This window comes from Pongo abelii, chromosome 20 (assembly GCF_028885655.2).
Source record: "Pongo abelii isolate AG06213 chromosome 20, NHGRI_mPonAbe1-v2.0_pri, whole genome shotgun sequence".
Taxonomy (NCBI): Eukaryota; Metazoa; Chordata; class Mammalia; order Primates; family Hominidae; genus Pongo; species Pongo abelii.
Window position 1 is genome coordinate 44,708,299 of NC_072005.2, and position 21,117 is coordinate 44,729,415.

The window sequence follows — 21,117 nt, forward strand, 5'->3', positions numbered from 1 at the left end:
AAAGTATCATCTGGGTAAGGCCTGAAGGAAGGAGAGAAGGGGCTACATGGGCACCTGGGGAAGAATGTTCTAGGTCGAGGGAACAGGCAATGAGAAGGCCCTGAGAAGTGGGGACATGACTAATATGTTCAAAGAACACTGTAAAGGCCAGGCACAGTGGCTCACACCTGTAATCCCAGCACTTTGGGAGGCCGGCGTGGGCGGATCACTTGAGGTCAGCAGTTCAAGACCAGCCTTGGCAACATGGTGAAACCCCGCCTCTACTAAAAATACAAAAATTAGCCAGGCATGGTGGCATGCACCTGCAGTCCCAGTTACTCGGGATGCTGAGGCAGGAGAATCGCTTGAACCCAGGAAGCAGAAGTTGCAGTGAGCTGAGATCGCACCACTGCACTCCAGCCTGGACAACAGAGCAAGACTCCATCTCAAAAAAACAAAACAAAACAAAAAACAGTGTAGAAGCCTGGTGCCTGAACCAGTGTGGGTGAGGGGCAAGTAGTAAGAGATAAGGAAAGGGAAGTGATGGGCAGGTCATGTGGGGTCTCGTGGGCCATAGGGAGGTCTCTGGCTTTCCCCTGAGTAAGAGGATCAGGAGGGCTTTGAGCGGGTGAGAGACGTGATCTGACTCAGGTGTTCACAGGACCCCTCTGGTTACATGTGAGGGACAGAGTGCAGGGGGTGAGGAGGGGTACAGGATGGAAGCGGGAAGACCAGGGAGGGGCCTGCTGAGACAGCCCAGGAAGGAGAGGATGGGTAGGGGCTGCAGAATTGGGCAGGTTCTGGATAGATTGGAAGGTGGAGCTGACAGCACTTCACACTGGATAATATTATAAGCAGGGAAGAGTCACTCCTAAAAGTATTCACACACCTGTAATCCCAGCAGTTTGGGTGGATCACCTGAGATCAGGAGTTTGAGACCAGCCTGGCCAACATGCTGAAACCCCATCTGTACTAAAAATACAAAAAATTGACCAGCCGTGGTGGCGCACATCTGTAATCCCAGCTACTCCATAGGCTGAGGCAGGAGAATCGCTTGAACCCAGGAGGCGGAGGTTGCAGTGAGCCGAGATCATGCCATTGCACTCCAGCCTGGGCAACAAGAGCGAAACTCTGTCTCAAAAAAAAAAAAAAAGTTTTCACACACCAGGCTTTGAAATCAGGCACACCAGGGTTCTAGTCCTGGCTTCTCTGCCACACACCAGCTCCGTGATTTTAGGTAAATTGCTCAATGTCTCTAGCCTCAGTTTCTCCATCTATAAAATGGGCTTAATAAGCAGCATGCGGCATCAATGGGATTGTTCATGCAGAGCATTCAGCACACAGCCAAGCACTCCATACAGGGAAGCTGCGATAACGGGGATCATTCCCAGGGGGACCCCAAGACCTGTTAGCCCCGGTCTCTGTCCCCAGGTGCATGCTACCCTTCCTTCTGGAAGGGAGCTGTCCCTCTACCATTCACCTTGTCTGCCCCCCACCCAGTCAGTGACCTGAAGGTCACACAACAAGGTGCTTAGCCTTGCTGAGCCTCAGTTTCGTCAGCTGTAAAATGGGTCCTCATCTGTAAAATGTCTAAAGTCTGCATTAAAGATTGTCAGGGTCATTAAATGAACATACAGGGTGTGTCAATCACTCGGGAATCAGTTGCTGCTCTGGCTTCACCATGACCGTCGACAACAGCAACTACGTGGATGTCCCCAAGCATTTTCCCCAACATTTTATTATGAACATTTTCAAATGCACAGGAAAATTGAAAGACCTTTACAAGGAACACACATATATCCACCATATATCCAACTGGATTCTATCATTAACATCTTACTATTCTTGGCCGGGCACAGTGGGTCACACCTGTAATCTCAGCACTTTGGGAGGCCAAGGTGATAGGATCCCTTGAGCCTAGGAGTTTGAGACCAGCCTGGGCAACATCTCAAGTCTTCGTCTCTACAAAAAATACAAAAATTAGCCGGGTGTAGTGGTGTGAGCCTGTAGTCCCAGCTACTCAGGAGGCGGAGGTGGGAGGATTGCTTGAGCCGGAGAAGTTGAGGATGTAGTGAGCTGAGATCACACCACTGTACTCCAGCCTGGGGAACAGAGCAAGATCCTGACTTCAAAAAAAAAAAAAAAAAAAGAAAAGAAAAAACCAAACCCAAAAAGCCCACATCTTACTATTCTTTATATATATACATATATAACTACACATATATAAATTAAAGATGGGGGTCTCACCATGTTGCCCAGGCTGGTCTTGAACTCCTAGGCTCACATAACCCTCCTGCCTCAGCCTCCCAAGTAGCTAAGACTGCAGGTATGTACCACTGCACCCAGATAAAACCTTGAAATATTTCTATTAAGATTTTTAAGGACTCGGTTTATACCAAGTGCTGTTTTTATCACAGGTCTTAGTTCATTACATCCATTCATTCACTCATCTAATTCTCACTACTCTCTAAAATATGTCAAATATACAGCATAGTTTATTATCCCCATTTTGCAGATGCGGAAATTGAGGCACAGAGAGGCAAATGGCTTACAGCTACTCAATGTTGGAGCTGGGTTTAAACGCAAGCTGTCTCTCTCCAAAGCCCTGGCTTTTTTCCATGGATGCCATCTCTCAGATTGGGTAAAGTAAACTACACAATGGAATATTATGAGCCAGTATCAAAGAATGTTTAGAAGAGTCCAGTAAAAATAATGTCAGACTGTGGTATGATTGTGATTCAGCCCAATTCGTGTGTATAAGAAAAAATGCTCCAAGCATTCTCAATGGCCACCGAGTGATTGAATGAAATCTTTTGTAAATAATTGCGGCTATTGTCTAGGGAGCTCTTTCTTGATCAGCCCCACCCCATGTTACACGTTTTACTTGCTGTATCTTTCCAAGCACTTGCAAAGTAAGCACTGTATATCAGTTTTAGATATTAGGTCACTGAGGCTAACACAAGAGCAGACACTCACCCAAAGTTACCCAGTCACAAAGTGGCAGAATCAGAATTCAAACCCAGGTTTGTGGCTATGCGCAGTGACTCACGCCTATAATCCCAGCATTTTGGGAGGCTGAGGTGGGAGGATTGCTTGAGGACAGGAGTTTGAGGTCACAATGAGCTATGATTGCATGATTGCACCAATGCACTCCAGCCTGGGTGACAGAGTGAGACCCTGTCTCCAAAAACAAAACCAAAACCCAGGTTTGTTAGTTCCTTGAGCCATGAAACCTCCCTGGCTCTTTCTAAGTTTTCAGTAATGAGATGCGAATATTTTCTTTTTTAGTTTAGTTTTTTTTTTTTTTTTTTAGATGGAGTCTTGCTCTGTCGTCCAGGCTGGAGTGCAATGGTGTGATCTCAGCTCACTGCAACTTCTGCCTCCCGGGTTCAAGCGATTCTCCTGCCTCAGCCTCTCCCGTAGCTAGGCTTACAGGTGCTCACCTCCATGCCTGGCTAATTTTTGTATTTTTAGTAGAGATGGGTTTCACCATGTTGGCCAGGCTGGTCTCGAACTCCTGCCCTCATGATTTGCCCACCTCGGCCTCCCAAAGTGCTGGGATTACAGGCTTGAGCTACCGTGCCCGGCCAATGATGCTATTATTTTCATAATGGAGAAATAGTTTTTAAAAACGAAGTCTCCTTAAGAAAGTAGACTCATTTATTTTTATTTTATTAGCTATGTGCATTACTTTGATAAAATTTAAAATCCTAACTTACACCGTACACAAAAATCAGTTCCAGATAGATTGCCAACCTAGGGGTAACTCACATGAGAAAGCTATTGGAAAATAACAGAAGAGGCCAGGTGCGGTGGCTCACTCCTGTAATGCCAACAGTTTGGGAGGTCAAAGCGGGAGGATCACTTGAGTCCAGGAGTTCAAGACCAGCCTGGGGAATATGGCAAGACCTTGTCCCTACAAAAAAATTAACAAAATTAGCTGGGCATGGTGCACACACCTGTAATCCCAGCACTTTGGGAGGTCGAGGCAGGTGGATCACCTGAGGTCAGGGGTTCGAGACCAGCCTGGCCAACATGGTGAAACCCCATCTCTACCTAAAATACAAAAATTAGCCAGGCATGGTGGCAGGCGCCTGTAATCACAGCTACTCGGGAGGCTGAGGCAGAATAGCCTGAACCCGGGAGGCAGAGGTTGCGGTGAGCCGAGATCGTGCCATTGCACTCCAGCCTGGGCAACAGAGTGAGACTCTGTCTCAAATAAACAAATAAATAAAAATAAAAATAGAAATAAACAAAATTAGCCAGGCATGGTGGTGGTGCATGCCTGTGGTCCCAGCTACTGGGAGGCTGAGGTGGGAGGATTGCTTCAGCCAGGGAGGTAGAGGCTGCAGTGAGCTATGATGATGCCACTGCACTACAGCCTAGGTGACAGAGCAAGACCCTTTATCTAAAAAAATAAAATAAAATAAAAATAAATAAACCAATAAAAATGGACAACCCAGTAGAAAACCAGACAAGACACTTGAACAAGCACATCACAGAAAGGATATCCAAAAGGCTGATATGCAAATGAAGAGATGTTCAATTTCATTACTCAGCAGGGAAATGCAAATTAAAACTACAATGAGCTACCACTACACACCCACCAGAATGACTAAAAATAAAGCACCTGACAATGCTTTATTGGTTCCAAGTGTTGGCAGTGATGTGGAACAATGGAAATGTTCTAACGTGGCTGATGGGAGGAGAAGAAATACCACTTTGGAAACCTCTTTATCAAAGATAAAGATACATGCACCTTATGACCCAGCCATCTTATACTCCTAGTTTACATCCAAGAGAAATGTGTATATATGTTTAACAAAATATGTACTAGAATGTTGATCACAGCACTACTTGCAAAAGCCAAAAAAAAAGGAAGTAACTCAAAATTCCATTGACAATTGGTTTTGATAGATAAACCAACTGATAAATAAATTGATAAATAAACCGCTGATGGCTGGGCACGGTGGCTCACACCTGTAATCCCAGCACTTTGGGAGGCCGAGGCAGGTGGATCACCTGAGGTCAGGAGTTCGAAATCACCTGAGGTCGGGAGTTCGAAACCAGCCTGGCCAACATGGTGAAACCTTGTCTCTACTAAAAAATACAAAATTAGCTAGGTGTGGTAGCGCATGCCTGTAATCCCAGCTACTCAGGAGGCTGAGGCAGGAGAATCGCTTGAACCTGGGAGGCGGAGGTTACAGTGAGCCGAGATCACCCCATTACACTCCAGCCTGGGCAACAAGAACGAAACTCCGTCTCAAAAAAACAAAACAAAAACAAAAACAAACAAACAAAAAACCCACCATTGATACATAAATTGGGGTGTATTCACACAATGGAGGGCTGCTTGGCAATGAGAAAGAAAATGGATTGCAATTATACGCCCAACTCAGATACATTTCCCAATCATAAAGTTGAGTGAAAGAGTTAATCCTGTATATTTCTATTTACGCCATGTGCAAAAATAGGCAAAATGAAACCGCTGTGTATAGGGAGGCATACTTAGGTGGGGAAACCAAAGTCAGGTAAAAGTTAAGTGGATTCCTTCACGGGAAGGAAGAAAGCTGTGCTGGAGAGGAAGCAAGGGGGGCTTGGGGGAAGGCGGTAAGATTATTTTTCTTGCACCTGGTTGGTGGTTACACAGGTGTGTTCACTTTGTCATATTCATTCAGTGGGACATTTATGTCTCATGTACTTTTCTGCATGTATATCACATTTCATAATTTAAAAGGTTTAAATCGACTGGGCACAGCGGCTCACACCTGTAATCCCGGCACTTTGGGAGGCCGAGGTGGGCAGATCACTTGAGTCTAGGAGTTCGAGACCAGCCTGGCCAACACAGCGAAACCCCGTCTCTACTAAAAATACAAGGCCGGGCGCGGTGGCTCACGTCTGCAGTCCCAGCACTTTGGGAGGCCGAGGCAGGCGGATCACGCGGTCAGAAGATCAAGACCATCCTGGCTAACAAGGTGAAACCCTGTCTCTACTAAAAATACAAAAAATTAGCTGGGTGTGGTGGCACGTGCCTGTAGTCCCAGCTACTTGGGAGGCTGAGGCAGGAGAATGGCTAGAACCTGGGAGGCGGAGCTTGCGGTGAGCCGAGATCACGCCACTGCACTCCAGCCTGGGGGACAGAGTAAAGTGACTTAGAAAACTAGGCTTATTAAAACTCTGTCTTACAAACTGGGCAGACTAGATGTCTTGGTAATAATTAGAAGATTATTGATAATAATTATTATTGATAATAATCTTCTAATTATTATAATGATAATAATTAGAAGAGTATATGGGGGCACTTGCTCTGTGCTAGGCACTGTTCTAAGGGGTTTATTATTTAATCCTTGCAACAACCCTATGAGGCGCTACTATTGTTCCCACTTCACAGATGGGGAAACCGAGGCACTGTGCGGTTAAATCACTTGTCTAAGTTAGTCAATGCTGAAGATAGATTTATAAGCAGGCCATCTAGCCCCACAGTCAATGCTCCATTCCCCACCACAAGCTTATACCTGAGCTATAAGCCCTCATCCACCAGTCAGGGTCCAACCAGAGGCAACTCCAGTGGGCTTTTTTCACCTGGGCTGGTGGTTGGGAATTCAGGAGCTACGTGAACTCTGATAGGGGAAACTTTTTTTTTTTTACCTCTCCTTTTACTACGCTTTAATCTAGCAGTTCTCAAAATGTGGTCTGGGGGCACCTGTGGGTCCCCAAGACCTTTCTCAGGGGCTAGTGAGGTCAAAAGTATTTTCATAATGATATTAAGACGTTTGTCCTTTTCATTCTCCAGAGACTACCCGACCTGTGATAATGTCATCACTCTGATGGCTAATAGAAATATATGCATGTATATTCGTGTGTTTTTAAAACTTCTCGTTTTCAGCCAGGCGCGGTGGTTCATGCCTGTAGTCCCAGCTACTCGGGAGGCTGAGGCTTGAAAATCGCTTGAATCCAGGAGGCAGAGGTTGTAGTGAGCCAAGATCGTGTTACTGCGCTCCAGCCTGGGCAACAGAGCTAAACTCTGTCTCAAAAAAAAAACAAAACACACACACACAAAACCAAAAAAACAAACACAAAAACAAAAACAAAAAAAAACAAAAAAACCCCCAACACCTTGTATCACAATAGCACTGGTTTCCTTTGTATTTCTGTGTATTTATATTATGCATGTAACAACATGATCCTGAGAAGGGCTTAACCAGCTTGCCATAGGCATCTTTAGCACGAAAAAGCTTAGGAACCTCCCGCTCTGGAAGAACTGAGAATAAGGGGAGGTTATATTTGGGGGCCACAGGAGTGGCAGGTACTCAAGTTTGGTTATGAGAGGTACTTTCGTTATATTTTAGGCTGTAATGGAGACTCTGGACGTGGGAAGAAAAAAAAAACTCAAACAGTGCAAAGGGCTCGTTTCGATTTTCCCACACTCCTAGTGCCAATTTCTGAAATTGGTGTCCACAATCGGTAGAAGCCTATATGCTCTGAATTTACAAAGCCAGGTGGTGGCGGGTCATTGTATCTGCAGTCAGGAAGGGGAAACGACTGGAAATCCGGGACCCCCAGTTCTTCCCTGCTTCTCCTTTTGTGGCAGCCGCTCCTCACATTCAAACAGCTTGCAAAGGTTTACACGGGAAAACCCTAACTTGTTCCCTAGACGTCAGTTTCTGGAGTTCATGCATTAATACGATTAAAAAGAACAGCTGATTCTTATCCAGCCCTTACTCTGGGCCGGGCCCTGTTATCGACATGAAATTTCATGCAGCAACTCGTTTACTCCTCACAACAGCCCACGGGGTATATACGAGCATCACCTCTTTTTTACAGGTGAAAAAATCCAAGGTCCAGCGAGGTTGAATAACTCACCTAGGTCGCACAGCTCAGAAAGCCCACTGCAATTCCGGGATTCTGGTTTTGTTTTCAGGTTGCCCCGGGCTTCTGAGGAGGAGTCAGTGGGCTCAGCATGGAGAGGAAGGAAGCCGGAAGGAATTGCGAGGAAGATGCAGCGAGGCTGGAAAGGTTGGGGATCCCCCGGTCCTGCACACCTGGGTACCTGGGGATAGGGCAGGGCCAGGATAGGGGCCGGTGTCCGTGCCCTGGGGGCTCCCCAGCTGATGAGTGGGCGCCTGAGGGACGAGCGCAGGTTTACCTGCCCGGGCGCTCACCTGGTGGCCGGCTCGGAGGTGGCGGCGGAGACGTACCAAGCCTTCCTGGGTCCCCCTTCCCGCGCCACACCCTGGGGGGGGGAGGGTGGGCGGGTGGGTGTGAGGCGCCCAGGCAGGACCGGCCGGACCTGTGGGACCCGGGGCCCTGGCTATCTAGGGAGGCTGTCACCCCGAGGCGACCGGCTCTTCCGGGGCTGGGACGGCTGTAGGCGGCGGCGAGAGGCCTCGGCACCCGCGAACTCATAAATACCGGGGCGGCGCTGGTGGCGGGAGAGGCGCGTGCGGGCAGCCGGCGCCCCCGAGGGTGAGTCGGGGTCTGGGAGGGCGTCCCCTTTCCCGGATGGTCCCGACCCGGCTCCAGCCTGGCAGCTGGAGACGGAGCTGGAGCAGGCGGGGAAGCGCTGGAGAGAAGGGGGGTGGGTACAGATGGGGGAAGGGCAGGGACACCGGGGATGGGGAGAGAGGATGCGGCCGCTCTGGCCAGGATGGACTCTAAAGGATCTAGGGGTGGCGTGGGAGGATTGGGGTCACTAGGAGCAAAGTAGAAGGCTAAGGATGGAGTAGAGAGGCGAGGTCCCAGGGGGCAGGCGGGAATGCTTGGAATCTTGGGAGTAGGTAGGAGAACTGGGGTTTCTAACAGCAGGATGGAAAGCTGGGGATGGGGCTGCGGAATGCAACCTCCTACACAGCCTCCACCCCACTCCCAGAACCCCAGCACTGAGAGTGAGCTCTGGTTAGGAGCAAGGCTCTGGAATCAGGCCCTCCTGGGTTCAAATCCTGGCTCCATCCCATCCTAGCTGTGCAGCTGAATCACTCAGCTGCTCAGTTTCCTCATCTGTGATATGGGGATGATGATGCTCACAGCCACCACTTCATAGCAATGTCGTGAGGTTTCTGTGAGTTAATCTATGTCAAGCGGTTGGCACACCGTGAGTGAGGCTCAGAGAGTTCTGCTGCTGTTCCTCAGCGATTCTTATTTTTGGTTTCTCTCTCCAGCATCTGGATAACCACCCGTCCTGAAGGAGACTCCCTGCCTTCCTGCCTCTGTCCCCCAGAGCACTGCCTGATCATCCTCCATTCCCCATCCTCCCAGCCCTTCCTGCTGTACCTGTGAGGAGCTGATCTCCTCAGTCCCCCCGCTTTTCCCCGTCTGCCATCACCACCCCACCACCATGCACCCCCTTCCTGGCTACTGGTCCTGGTACTGTCTACTCCTGCTATTCTCCTTGGGAGTCCAGGGGTCCCTGGGGGCTCCCAGCGCTGCCCCAGAGCAAGTCCATCTGTCTTACCCAGGTAAGTGTCCCTGACTCATTTCTACGCCTCTCCCAGCGAGGCCCAGCGGTGCTTCATTGTTTGAGGGCTCAGGAATCCCACACTGTGAGCCCCTAGGCAGGTGGCTCATTCCTCCTGAGCCTCCGTCATCCGCCTCTGTGGAATGGGAAGTACAGGCTGTGGTACACCTGAAGTGTGGGGAATGATCACGGTGCTCAACCCACAGAGTGCTCTCCTGCTCTCAAAAGGGGACTGCTGCTGTCCTTGTTCATTGCATCTCTGTTGTGTTTCCGGGACCTGGCACATTTGTTCGTTCGTGCACAGTAGGCCTCAGAGCCAGTTGTGGAAGGAACCAGTGGATGAGTGATAACAGAGCTGGGGTTACCCAGCCCCTTCTCCATCCCTCCTCTCCTCTTCCCCATGAGGCTGACTGCCTCCCGGTCTTTGATTAGGATCCGTCCACTGTGTGGGTGAGAGCTTGGACTCTGGACCGTTGGCACCCAGACCACGTGGGTTAGAATCCCAGCTTTGCTATGTAACTGCTGCCTGATCTTGGGCAAGTGGCTTAACCTCTCTGGCCTCAGTCTCCTCATCTGGATAATGGGGTAATATTAGTACAACCTCATGGTGAGGTGTAAATGAGTTGCTACCTGTAAAGAGGCAGAACTGAGGCTGGGTGTGGGGGCTCACACCTGTAGTCTTAGCAGTTTGGGAGGCTGAGGCGGGAGGATCACTTGAGGTCATGAATTTCGAACCAGCCTAGGAAACATAGTGAGACCTCTGCCTCTTAGGGAAAAAGAAAAAATCTTAGACAGGTGTGGTGGCATGCACCTATAGTCCTAGCTACTTGGGAGACTGAGGTGGGAGGATCGCTTGAGCCCAGGAGTTCAAGGCTGCAGTGAGCCATGATTGGCCACTACACTCCAGCCTGGGCAACAGAGAGAGACCCTGTCTTTAAAAAAAAAAAAATGTGGTGGAGGCCAGGCACAGTGGTGCATGCCTGTAATCCCAGCACTTTGGGACACTGAGGTAGGTGGATCACTTGACCTCAGGGGTTCAAGACCAGCCTGGGTAACATGGGTGAAACCCCGTCTCTACAAAAAAATTAAAAAATTAGCTGGGCATGGTGGCTCACGCCTGTAGTCTCAGCTACTTGGGGAGCTGAGGCAAGAGGATCGCTTGAGCCCAGGAGGCAAAGGTTGCAATGAGCCAAGATCATGCCATTACACTTCAACCTGGGTGACAGAGTGAGGCCCTGTCTCAAAAAAAAAAAAAAAAAAAAAAAAAGGGTGAGGGGGACAGAACGGAGCTTGGCATGTAGCAGCAATTTCCATACACTTTAAATCTCAGGACTGTTTGTTTTACACTGTTAATCTCAGGACCATTTTACACTGCTAAAATTTATGGAGAACCTCAAAGAGCTTTAGTTTATGTGCATTATAGCTAGCAATATTTACTAAATGAGGTATTAAAACTGAGGCATTTAAAATTTTTTATTGTCATTTAAAATTAACAATAACAAACACCTTCTGTATTAATGTAAATGATATTTTTAAGGAAAAAACTATTTTGCAAAAGAAGAAATTGAGTGAGGAGAACGGCATTGACTTGCATCTTTTAAAAATCTTTTATTTATTTATTTATTTTTGAGACAGGGTCCCGCTCTGTCAACCAGGCTGGAGTGCAGTGGCACAATCTTGGCTCATTGCAGCCTCCGCCCCGCAGGGTTCAAGCGATTCTCCCACCTCAGCCTCCCGAGTAGCTGGGATTACAGGCACCCACCGCCCCCTACCTGGCTAATTTTTGTATTTTTTATACAGATGGAACTTCACCATATTGCCCAGGCTGATCTTGAATTCCTAAGCTCAAGTGATCCTCCAGTCTCGGCCTCCCAAAATGCTAGGATTACAGGCATGAGCCACCGCGCCCTGCCTAAAATCTCTTTAGTATCTGGTTTGGTAACTGACACCTGGATTCTCCTCAGATCTGTTTTCATTTTAGTCTGTTGTGATTTGTTGTTTTGGATTTTGCCTGTGAAGAAAATCTGTTCTTGCACAGACATGTGGTTGAAACAGGGAGAAAAGTTGCTTGTTTGTTTTTTGACACAGGGTTTGGCCCTGTCAGGGTTTGGCACTGGAGTGCAGTAGCACAAACATGGCTCACTGCAGCCTCAACTCCCAGACTCAAGCGATCCTCCCACCTCAGTCTCTCGAATAGCTGGGACCACAGGGGCATGACACAATGCCCAGCAAATTTTTTTTTTTTTTTTTTTTGAGATGGAGCCTCACTCTATTGGCCAGGCTGGAGTGCAATGGCGTGATCTCGGCTCACTGCAAGCCCCACCTCCTGGGTTCAAGCGATTCTCCTGCTTCAGCCCCCCAAGTATCTGGGATTACAGGCATGCACCACCATGCCCGGCTAATTTTTGTATTTTTAGTAGAGATGGGGTTTCACCATGTTGGCCAGGCTGGCCTCGAACTCCTGACCTCAAGTGATCCACCCACCTCTGCCTCCCAAAGTGCTGGGATTACAGGCGTGAGCCACCGTGCCTGGCTCTAGTCCTACTCTTTTCTATCTGTGACAGTTCCTCAGTCATTCCTTATCTTTCCTTGTTTTTCATGTCTTTTATATCTTCAAAGAAGATCGTTTCTTCTTTTTTTTAGATAGGATCTCACTCTGTCACCCACGCTGGAATGCAATGGCACAATCATGGCTTACTGCAGCCTCTAACTTCTGGGCACAAGTGATCCTCCTGACTCAGCCTCCTGAGTAGCTGGGACTACAGATGTGCACTACCATGCCTGGCTAATTCTTTTTATTTTTTGTAGAGACAAGGTCTCACTATGTTGTCCAGGCTGGTCTCAAACTCCTGGGCTCAAGTGATCCTCCCACCTCAGCATCCCAAAGTGCTGGGATGACAGGGGTGAGCTACCATGCCCAGCAGAGAGAGGGGTTCTTAAACTTTAGTTGCAATGTGGAATCAGAAACCCCATGAATGAACTGGCTTGGCATTTGCCAGCCTAGTGACCTTGGACAAAGCACTTTGCCTGGAGGCCTCTGTGAAAATGGGAAAGGCAGTAAAAACCCATCTCGTAGTGCTGCTGTGACAATCCAGTGAGATCATGGCTGTCCTTTTTCAGCCTACACAGTGACAATGGCAAATACACTCTTATAAGTGCTTTAGACAGATAACTCATTTAACCTGGTATCAACCTTAAGCTGTAGGTACCATTGCTACTCCCATTTGACAAAACAGACTCATAGCAGGGGAAGAGTCTGACCCCAGTTCACACAGCCTGGGAATCTGAATGCCGGCAGGCTGGCTCAGAAGCCCATGATCTTTGTGGGTTTGTTTGTTTGTTTGTTTGTTTGTTTTGAGACAGAGTCTCACTCCGTCACCCAGGCTGGAGTGCAGTGGTGTGGTCTTGGCTCACTGCAACCTCTGCCTCTCAGGTTCAAGGAATTCTCCTGCCTCAGCCTCCCGAGTAGCTGGGACTACCAGCGCGCATCACCATGCCTGGCTGATTTTTGTATTTGTATTTTTGCATTTTTTTTTTTTTTTTTTGAGTCGTAGTCTCACTCTGTTGCCCAGGCTAGAGTGCAGTGGTGCGATCTTGGCTCACTGTAACCTCTGCCTCCCAGGTTCAAGGGATTCTTCTGCCTCAGTCTCTCAAGTAGCTGAGACTACAGGTGCATGCCACCACACCCAGCTAATTTTTGTATTTTAGTAGGGACTGGGTTTCACCATGTTGCCCACGCTGGTCTCAAACTCCTGACCTCAAGTGATCCACCCACCTCGGCCTCCCAAAGTGCTGGGATTACAGGCATGAGCCACTGCGCCTGGCCCTAATTTTTGTATTTTTCAGTAGAGATGGGGTTTCACCATGTTGGGCAGGCTGATCTTGAACTCCTGGCCTCAAGTGATCCACCCGCCTCGGCCTCCCAAAGTGCTGGGATTACAGGTGTGAGCCACCATGCCCAGCCTATTTTAAAACTTTTTAATTTTGTACTACTTTTAGATTTAGCAGAAACATTCCAAAAATATTACAGAGTTCCTGTCTCCCCTCACTCGGTTTCCCCTGATGTTAACATTTTACATAACCATGGTACAATGATTAAAACTGAGAAATCAAGATTGGTACAATACTGTTAACTAAACTACAGATCTCATTTGAATTTCACCCGTTTTTCTACTAGTGTCCATTTCCCCTTCCAGAATCCGATCCAGGATCTCACATTGCATTTAGCTGTTGTGCCTCCCTAGTTTCCTCCCATCCATTAGTTTCTCAGTCTTCCCTTGCCTTTCATGATCTTGGTATTGCTGAGCACTGATCAGCTATTTTGTACAGTATCTCTCGTTTGGGATTTGTCTGATACTTTCTCACGATTGGAATTAAGTTATGTATTTTTGGCAAGACTATCATAGATGTGATGTTGTGCCCTTCTTGGTGCATGATACGAAGGATCAAGATGTGGCTGTGACTTATTGCTGTGACTTATTGATGTTGACCCTGATTGTTTCATTAAGGAGGTGCCTGCTGGGTTTTTCCACTATAAAGTAATTATTCTTCCCCTTGTAGTTAATAAATATCTTGAGAGAGATGGCTCAAGACAATGCAAATCCCATTTCTCCTCAATGTTTGCTCACTAATTTTAGCATCGGTAAGTGGATCTTATTGGCAACAATTATTAGTGTGGTGTTTGCCTAATGGTGATTTTCTAATTTTCTAATTCCCTCCTTCTTTTTTTTTCTTTTTAAATTTTATAACTTTTGTTTTGTTTTGTTTTTGAGACAGAGTCTTGCTCTGTTGCCCAAGCTGGAGTGCAGTGGCACAATCTCGGCTCACTGGAACCTCCGCCTCCCAGGTTCAAGCAATTCTCCTGCCTCAGCCTCCTGAGTAGTGGGGATTACAGGCGCACGCTACCATGCCTGGCCAAGTTTTTGTAATTTAGTAGAGACGGGGTTTCACTGTGTTGCCCAGGCTGGTCTTGAACTCCTGAGCTCAGGCAATCTGCCTGTCTCATCCTCCCAAAGTGTTAGGATTACAGGCGTGAGCCACTGTGCCCGGCCAATAACTTTTAATTAATTAATTTATTTATTTTGAGACAGAGTCTTGCTCTGTCACCCAGGCTGGAGTGCAGTGGCGCAATCTCAGCTCATCGCAACCCCTACCTCCCGGGCTCAAGTGATGTTCATCACCTCTGCCTCCTGAGTAGCTGGGACTACACAGATGCACCACCATGCCTGGCAATTTTTGTAGAGACAGAGTTTTACCATGTTGCCCAGGCTGGTCTGGAACTCCTGGGCTCAAGCAATCCACCTGCCTCAGCCTCCCAAAGTGTTGGGATTATAGATGTGAACTACTGTGCCCAGCCTCCCCATTTCTATTTTTTTTTTTTTTTTTTGGTCTATTGTTCCTATTCAATATAGTAGCTCCTTCCATCTAATTGAAATTTTATTATAAGAAAGAGCTGTCCCTCCCTGCTCCCTTTATTACTTTATTGAATGATTTATTTATATCATGGACTCATGGATATCCATTTTATTCCATGGGTGAAAAATTTGATGTTATGATTGTCCCAGATTTGGTCTCTCAGAATTCCTTCAGATTGGGTTCTGTGTTCTTACAACAAGCCTCCATCATTTGTGAGCACTTCCTCACCTGATGACATCACAAATGATTCCAGGCTCCTCTTGTGTATTTCCTGTTCCATCCTGGGAAGCACTTATTTCCCACAATAAGTTCCAGTTACTTTTCTTTCTTTTTTTTTTTTTTTGAGATGGAATTTCACTCTTGTCACCCAGGCTGGAGTAGTGGCGTGATCTCGGCTCACAGCAACCTCCGCCTCCTGGGTTCAAGCGATTCTCCTGCCTCAGCCTCCCAAGTAGCTGGGACTACAGGCGTGTACCACAAAGCCCAGCTGATTTTTGTATTTTTAGTAGAGATGGGGTTTCACCATGTTGGTCAGGCTGGTCTCGAACTCCTGACCTCGTGATCTGCCTGCCTCAGCCTCCCAAAGTGCTGGGATTACAGGTGTGAGCCACTGCGCCCGGCCCTCCAGTTCTTTTTTATTGGAGCATGGGTATTTAGAAACTAAGATCTGGGCACTAGGTGTGCTCATTGCCACTGGGATGTCATTGCTTCTAGTTCCTCTCAACAAACACAGCGAGGCAATACATGCATGTACACGAAGCTGCATATTCACACATCTATGTTTGAATCTGTATAAAAATTAATTACCTGGGTAGCCACGGTGGCTCAGCACTTTGGGAGGCCGAGGCGGGTGGATCACTTGAGGTCAGGAGTTCGAGACCAGCCTGGCCAACATAGTGAAGCCCCATCTCTACCAAAAATACAAAAAATTAGCCAGGCGTGGTGGTGTGTGCCTGTAATCCCAGCTACTCAGGAGGCTGGGGCAGGAGAATCACTTGAACCTGGGAGGTGGAGGTTGCAGTGACAAGATCATACCACTGTCCCTCCAGCCTGGGTAACAGAGTGAGACTCCAGCTAAAAAAATAAAATAAAAAAATAAAGAAATTGAATTACCATGAGATCATACTGATATCCCTGATTTCAGCCCAGCACCATGGGTTTATTTGAGCCTTATCTTTCCTTATTTGTAACTTCTTTCTCTAACACTCGGAAACTTCACTCTTACTGTCTACAATATATTTATTTGTTCAATCCTAGTGTATACATAAAGCATGCGGTGGCTCACGCCTGTAATCTCAGCACTTTGGGAGGCAGAGGTGGGTGGATCACCTGAGGTCAGGAGTTCAAGACCAGCTTGGCCAATATGGTAAAACCCCGTCTCTACTAAAAATACAAAAAATTAGCCGCATGTGTTGGCAGATGCCTGTAATCCCAGCTACTTTGGAGGCTGAGGCAGAAGAATTGCTTCAATCTGGGAGGCGGAGGTTGCAGTGACCCGAAATTGTGCTATTGCACTCCAGCCTTGGCAACAAGTGCGAAACTCTGTATATATATATATAGCAGTTTCAGAATCATTTACAGGTGTGCCTGTGAGAATCACACAATGCCAAGGTGACAGCCTGTACGCACAGTCCTTTTTGTCTTTTGCCTTATAATAATACCCAGTTAGGCCACTGTTTCTTGCAGTTATTATTCTTCCTCACCCCCTTCCATGTGGTTATGTTATTCTTTTCTTTTATCTGGTTAGGTCCACTTATTAGTGTTTCTATTCCATATTGGGTTCCCCCCACATCCTGATAGTTTTAATTATTTATTTTGTGGGTGTGTGAGGGAAATGTGAAACATGACTATAGTTCCAGGAGTCAAAATTATATGAAAAGCCTGACTCAGACAAGCGTCTCTCTCTGTTTCTTCATCCCTACTACTCTTTCCCATTCCCCTTTTCTTTTCTTTTTTTTTTTTTTCTTGAGATGGAGTCTCGCTCTGTCGCCCAGGCTGGAGTGCTATGGTGTGATCTCGACTCACTGCAACCTTCGCCTCCCAGATTCAAGCAATTCTCCTGTCTCAGCCTCCTGAGTAGCTGGGACTACAGGTGTGTGCCACTACACCCAGCTAATTTTTGTAGTTTTGGTAGAGACGGGGTTTCACTATGTTGGCCAGGTTGGTCTTGAACTTCTGACCTCAGGTGATCCACCTGCCTTGGCCTCCCAAAGTGCTGGGATTATAGGCGTGAGCCACTGCGCCTGTTCCCCATTTCTTTCTTTTCTTTCTTTCTTTCCTTCTTTTCTTCTTTCCTTTTTTCTTTTTCTTTCTTTCTTTCTTTCCTTCTTCCCTCCCTCCCTTCTTTTTCTTTCTTTCTTTCTTTCTTTCCCTCTCTCTCTCTCTCCCTCTCTCTCTGTCTCTCTCTCTCCCTCTCTCTCTGTCTCTCTCTCTCTCTCTCTCTGTCTCTCTCTCTCTCTCCCTTTCTTTCTTTCTCTTTCTTTTTTTTGAGACGGGGGCTTGCTCTGTCACCCAGGCTGGAGTGTAGTGAGTGGCACAATCTCAGCTCACTGCAACCTCTGCCTCCTGGGTTCAAGTGATTCTCCTGCCTCAGCCTCCTGAGTAGCTGGATTACAGGCACGCGCCACCCTGCCCAGCTAATTTTTATAGTTTTAGTACAGACCTGGTTTTGCCATATGGGCCAGGCTGGTCTCGAACTCCTGACCTCAAGTGATCCACCTGCCTGAGCCTCCCAAAGTGCTGGGATTGCAGGCATGAGCCACCATGTCTGACCTCCTCTTTTTTTCTACCTCATTTTCCACTCATCCCCTGTAAGTAATTCATCTCTTTAGTACCTGGTGTATCCTTTCTTTATTTCTTTTGTACAAATGAGCAGAGACACCTGCATATTTTCTATACCCCCTTACATTAAGGGCAGCTAACTATACTCTTATGCACTTTGCTTTTTTTGGTTTAACAATATGTCCTGGAAACATTTCATAGCAGTTCTTGGAACTTGTCCTCATTCTTTTTTACACCATTGTGTGGATGTTATTGAGTCACTCTCCTAAATATGGGCATTTAGGTTGTTTCCCGTATTTTGCAATTACAAAGAGTACTGCCATAAATAACCCCGAGCACATGCATTTTTGTATGGCTGGAGGAAGAACTCTTAACATTACACTACACTGCATGGTATTTTTAAAACCTTGACTTGGGTGCTAACATTTAAGAATTTGAAGCTATCACTTCAAAATCTGGATTTTCGTATCTATCTATATATGCTCCTGGGATATAAAAACCACTGTGTAAAGATATGTTGTAGGCTGGGCGTGGTGGCTCACCCAAAGTGCTAATCCCAGCACTTTGGGAGGCCGAGGTGGGTGGATCACGAGGTCAGGAGTTCGAGGCTAGCCTGGCCAACATGGTGAAACCCTGTCTCTACTAAAAATACAAAAATTAGCTGGGCGTGGTGGCACGCACCTGTAATCCCAGCTACTCAGGAGGCTGAGGCAGGAGAATCACTTCAACCCAGAAGGTGGAGGTTGCAGTGAGCCAAGATTGCATCACTGCATTCCAGCTTGGGCGACAGAGCGAGACTTAGTCTCAAAAAAAAAAAAAAAAGATGTGTTCTAGAAGTCAATAGAAAAGCTGGGCACATGTTCATGCCTGTAATCCCAGCACTTTGGGAGACCGAGGAGGGAGGGTTGCTCAAGTCCAGGAGTTCAAGACCAGCCTGGGCAACATGGCAAGATCCCATCTCTATGAAAAATAAAAATAAAAATCAGCTGGGCATGCTAGTGCATGCCTGTGGTCCGAGCTACTCAGGAGGCTGAGGCGGGAGGATCACTTGAACCCAGGAGCCAGGGTATATTAGTTTTGATGCTGTTGATAAAGACATACCTGAGACTGAGAAGAAAAACAGGTTTAATTGGACTTACAGTTCCACATGGCTGGGGAGGCCTGAGAATCATGACAGGAGGTGAAAGGCACTTCTTACCTGGTGGCGGCAAGAGAAAATGAGGAAGAAGCAGAAGCGGAAATCCTTGATAAAACCATCAGATCTCATGAGACTTATTCACTACCACAAGAACTACCCCCATGATTCAAATGATCTCCCTCCGCATACCTCTCACAACATGTGGGAATTATGGGTGTACAATTCAAGATGAGATTTGGGTGGGGACACAGAGCCAAACCATATCATTTTGCCTCTGGCCCCTCCAAATCGCATGTCCTCACATTTCAAAACCAATCATGCCTTCCCAACAGTCCCCCAAGGTCTTAACTCATTACAGCATTAACCCAAAAGTCCACAGTCCAAAGTCTCATCTGAGGCAAGTCAAGACCCTTCCACCTATGAGCCTGTAAAATCAAAAGCAAGCTAGTTACTTCCTAGATACAATGGGGGTACAGGTATTGGGTAAATACAGCCATTCCAAATGGGAGAAATTGGCCAAAACAAAGGTGTTACAGGGCCCATGCAAGTCCAAAATCCAGCAGGGCAGTCAAACTTTAAAGCTCCAAAATGATTTCCTTTGACTTCAGGCCTCACATGCAGGTCTCACTGATGCAAGAGGTGGGTTCCCATGGTCTTAGGCAGCTCTGCCCCTGTGGCTTTGCAGGGTACAGCTTCCCTCCTGGCTGCTTTCACAGGCTGGCATTAAGTGTCTACAGCTTTTCCAGGAACACAGTGCAAGCTGTCAGTGAATCTACAATTCTGGGGTCTGGAGGACGGTGGCCCTCTTTTCACAGCTCCACTAGGTGGTACCCCAGTAGGGACTCTGTGTGGGGGCTCCAGCCCCACATTTCCCTTCTTCACTGCCCTAGCAGAGGTTCTCCATGAGAGCCCCACCCCTACTTCTGCCTGGGCATTCAGGCATTTCCATACATTTTCTGAAACCTAGGCAGAGGTTCCCAAACCCCAATTCTTGACTTCTGCACACCTGCAGGCTGAAAACCATGTGGAAGATGCCAAGGCTTGGGGATTGCACCCTCTGAAGCCACGGCCCGAGCTCTATGTTGGCCCCTTACAGCCACAGCTGGAGCAGCTAGAATGCAGGACACCAAGTCCCTAGACTGCACACAGCACAGGGACCCTGGGCGCTGCCCATGAAACCATTTTTTCCTCCTACATCTCTGGGTCTGTGATGGGAGGGGCTGCTGCAAAGGTCTTTGACATGCCCTGGAGATATTTTCCCCATTGTCTTGGGGATGAACATTCATCTCCTGGTTACTTATGCAAATATCTGCAGCCAGTTTGAATTTCTCCTCAGAAAATGGGATTTTATTTTCTATCCCATCATCAGGCTGCAAATTTTCTGAACTTTTACGCTCTGCTTCCCTTTTAAAACTGAATGCCTTTAACGGCACATATTGAATGCTTTGCTGCTTAGAAATTTCTTCCACCAGATACCCTAAATCATCTCTCTCAAGTTCAAAGTTCCAGTAATCTCCAGGGCAGGGGCAAAATCCACCAGTCTCTTTGCTAAAAGATAACAAGAGTCACCTTTGCTCCAGTTCCCAACAAGTTCCTCATCTCCACCTGAGAGCACCTCTGCCTGGATTTCATTGTCCATATCATTATCAGTATTTTTGTCAAAGCCATTCAACAAGTCTCTAGGAAGTTCCAAATTTTCCCACATTTTCTTGTCTTCTTCTGAGCCCTCTAAACTGTTCCGACCTCTGTCTGTTACCCAGTTCCAAAGCTGCTTCCACATTTTCAGGTATCTTTTCAGCAACACCCCACTCTACTGCTACCAGCTTACTATATTAGTCCATTTTCATGCTGCTGATAAAGACATACCCAAGACTGGGAAGAAAAAGAGGTTTAATTGGACTTACAGTTCCACATGGCTGGGGAGGCCTCAGAATCATGGCAGAAGGTAAAAGCCATTTCTTTTTTCTTTCTTTCTTTCTTTTTTTGAGACAGACAGAGTCTTACTCTGTCGCCAGGCTGGAATGCAGTGGTGTGCTCTTGGCTCATGGCAACCTCCGTCTCCCGGGTTCAAGCGATTCTCCTGTCTCAGCCTCCCAAGTAGCTGGGATTACAGGCGCATGCCACCACACCCAGCTAATTTCTGTATTTTTAGTAGAGATGGGGTTTCACCACGTTGGCCAGGATGGTCTCGATCTCCTGACCTCATGATCTGCCTGCCTCAGCCTCCCAAAGTGCTGGCTTTACAGGCGTGAGCCGATACACCTGGCTGGTGAAAAGTATTTCTTACATAGCGGTGGCAAGAGAAAATGAGGAAGAAGCAAAAGTGGAAACCCCTGATAAACTCATCAGA

At 47.3% G+C, this 21,117-nt stretch overlaps 1 protein-coding gene across 2 annotated transcripts in view; it reads left to right on the forward strand.

Moving 5' to 3' along the window:
• The first annotated feature begins 8,412 nt into the window (after nucleotides 1-8,412).
• ACP7 (acid phosphatase 7, tartrate resistant (putative)) overlaps nucleotides 8,413-21,117 on the forward strand; it is a 28,147-nt gene continuing 15,442 nt past the window's right edge. For both annotated transcript variants that reach the window (XM_024237824.3, XM_054540382.2), the window contains exons 1-2: nucleotides 8,413-8,445; nucleotides 9,138-9,434. In XM_024237824.3, coding sequence (XP_024093592.1) covers nucleotides 9,314-9,434 — 121 coding nt within the window. In that variant the 5' untranslated portion in view covers nucleotides 8,413-8,445; nucleotides 9,138-9,313. The remainder of the gene's footprint in view (nucleotides 8,446-9,137; nucleotides 9,435-21,117) is intronic.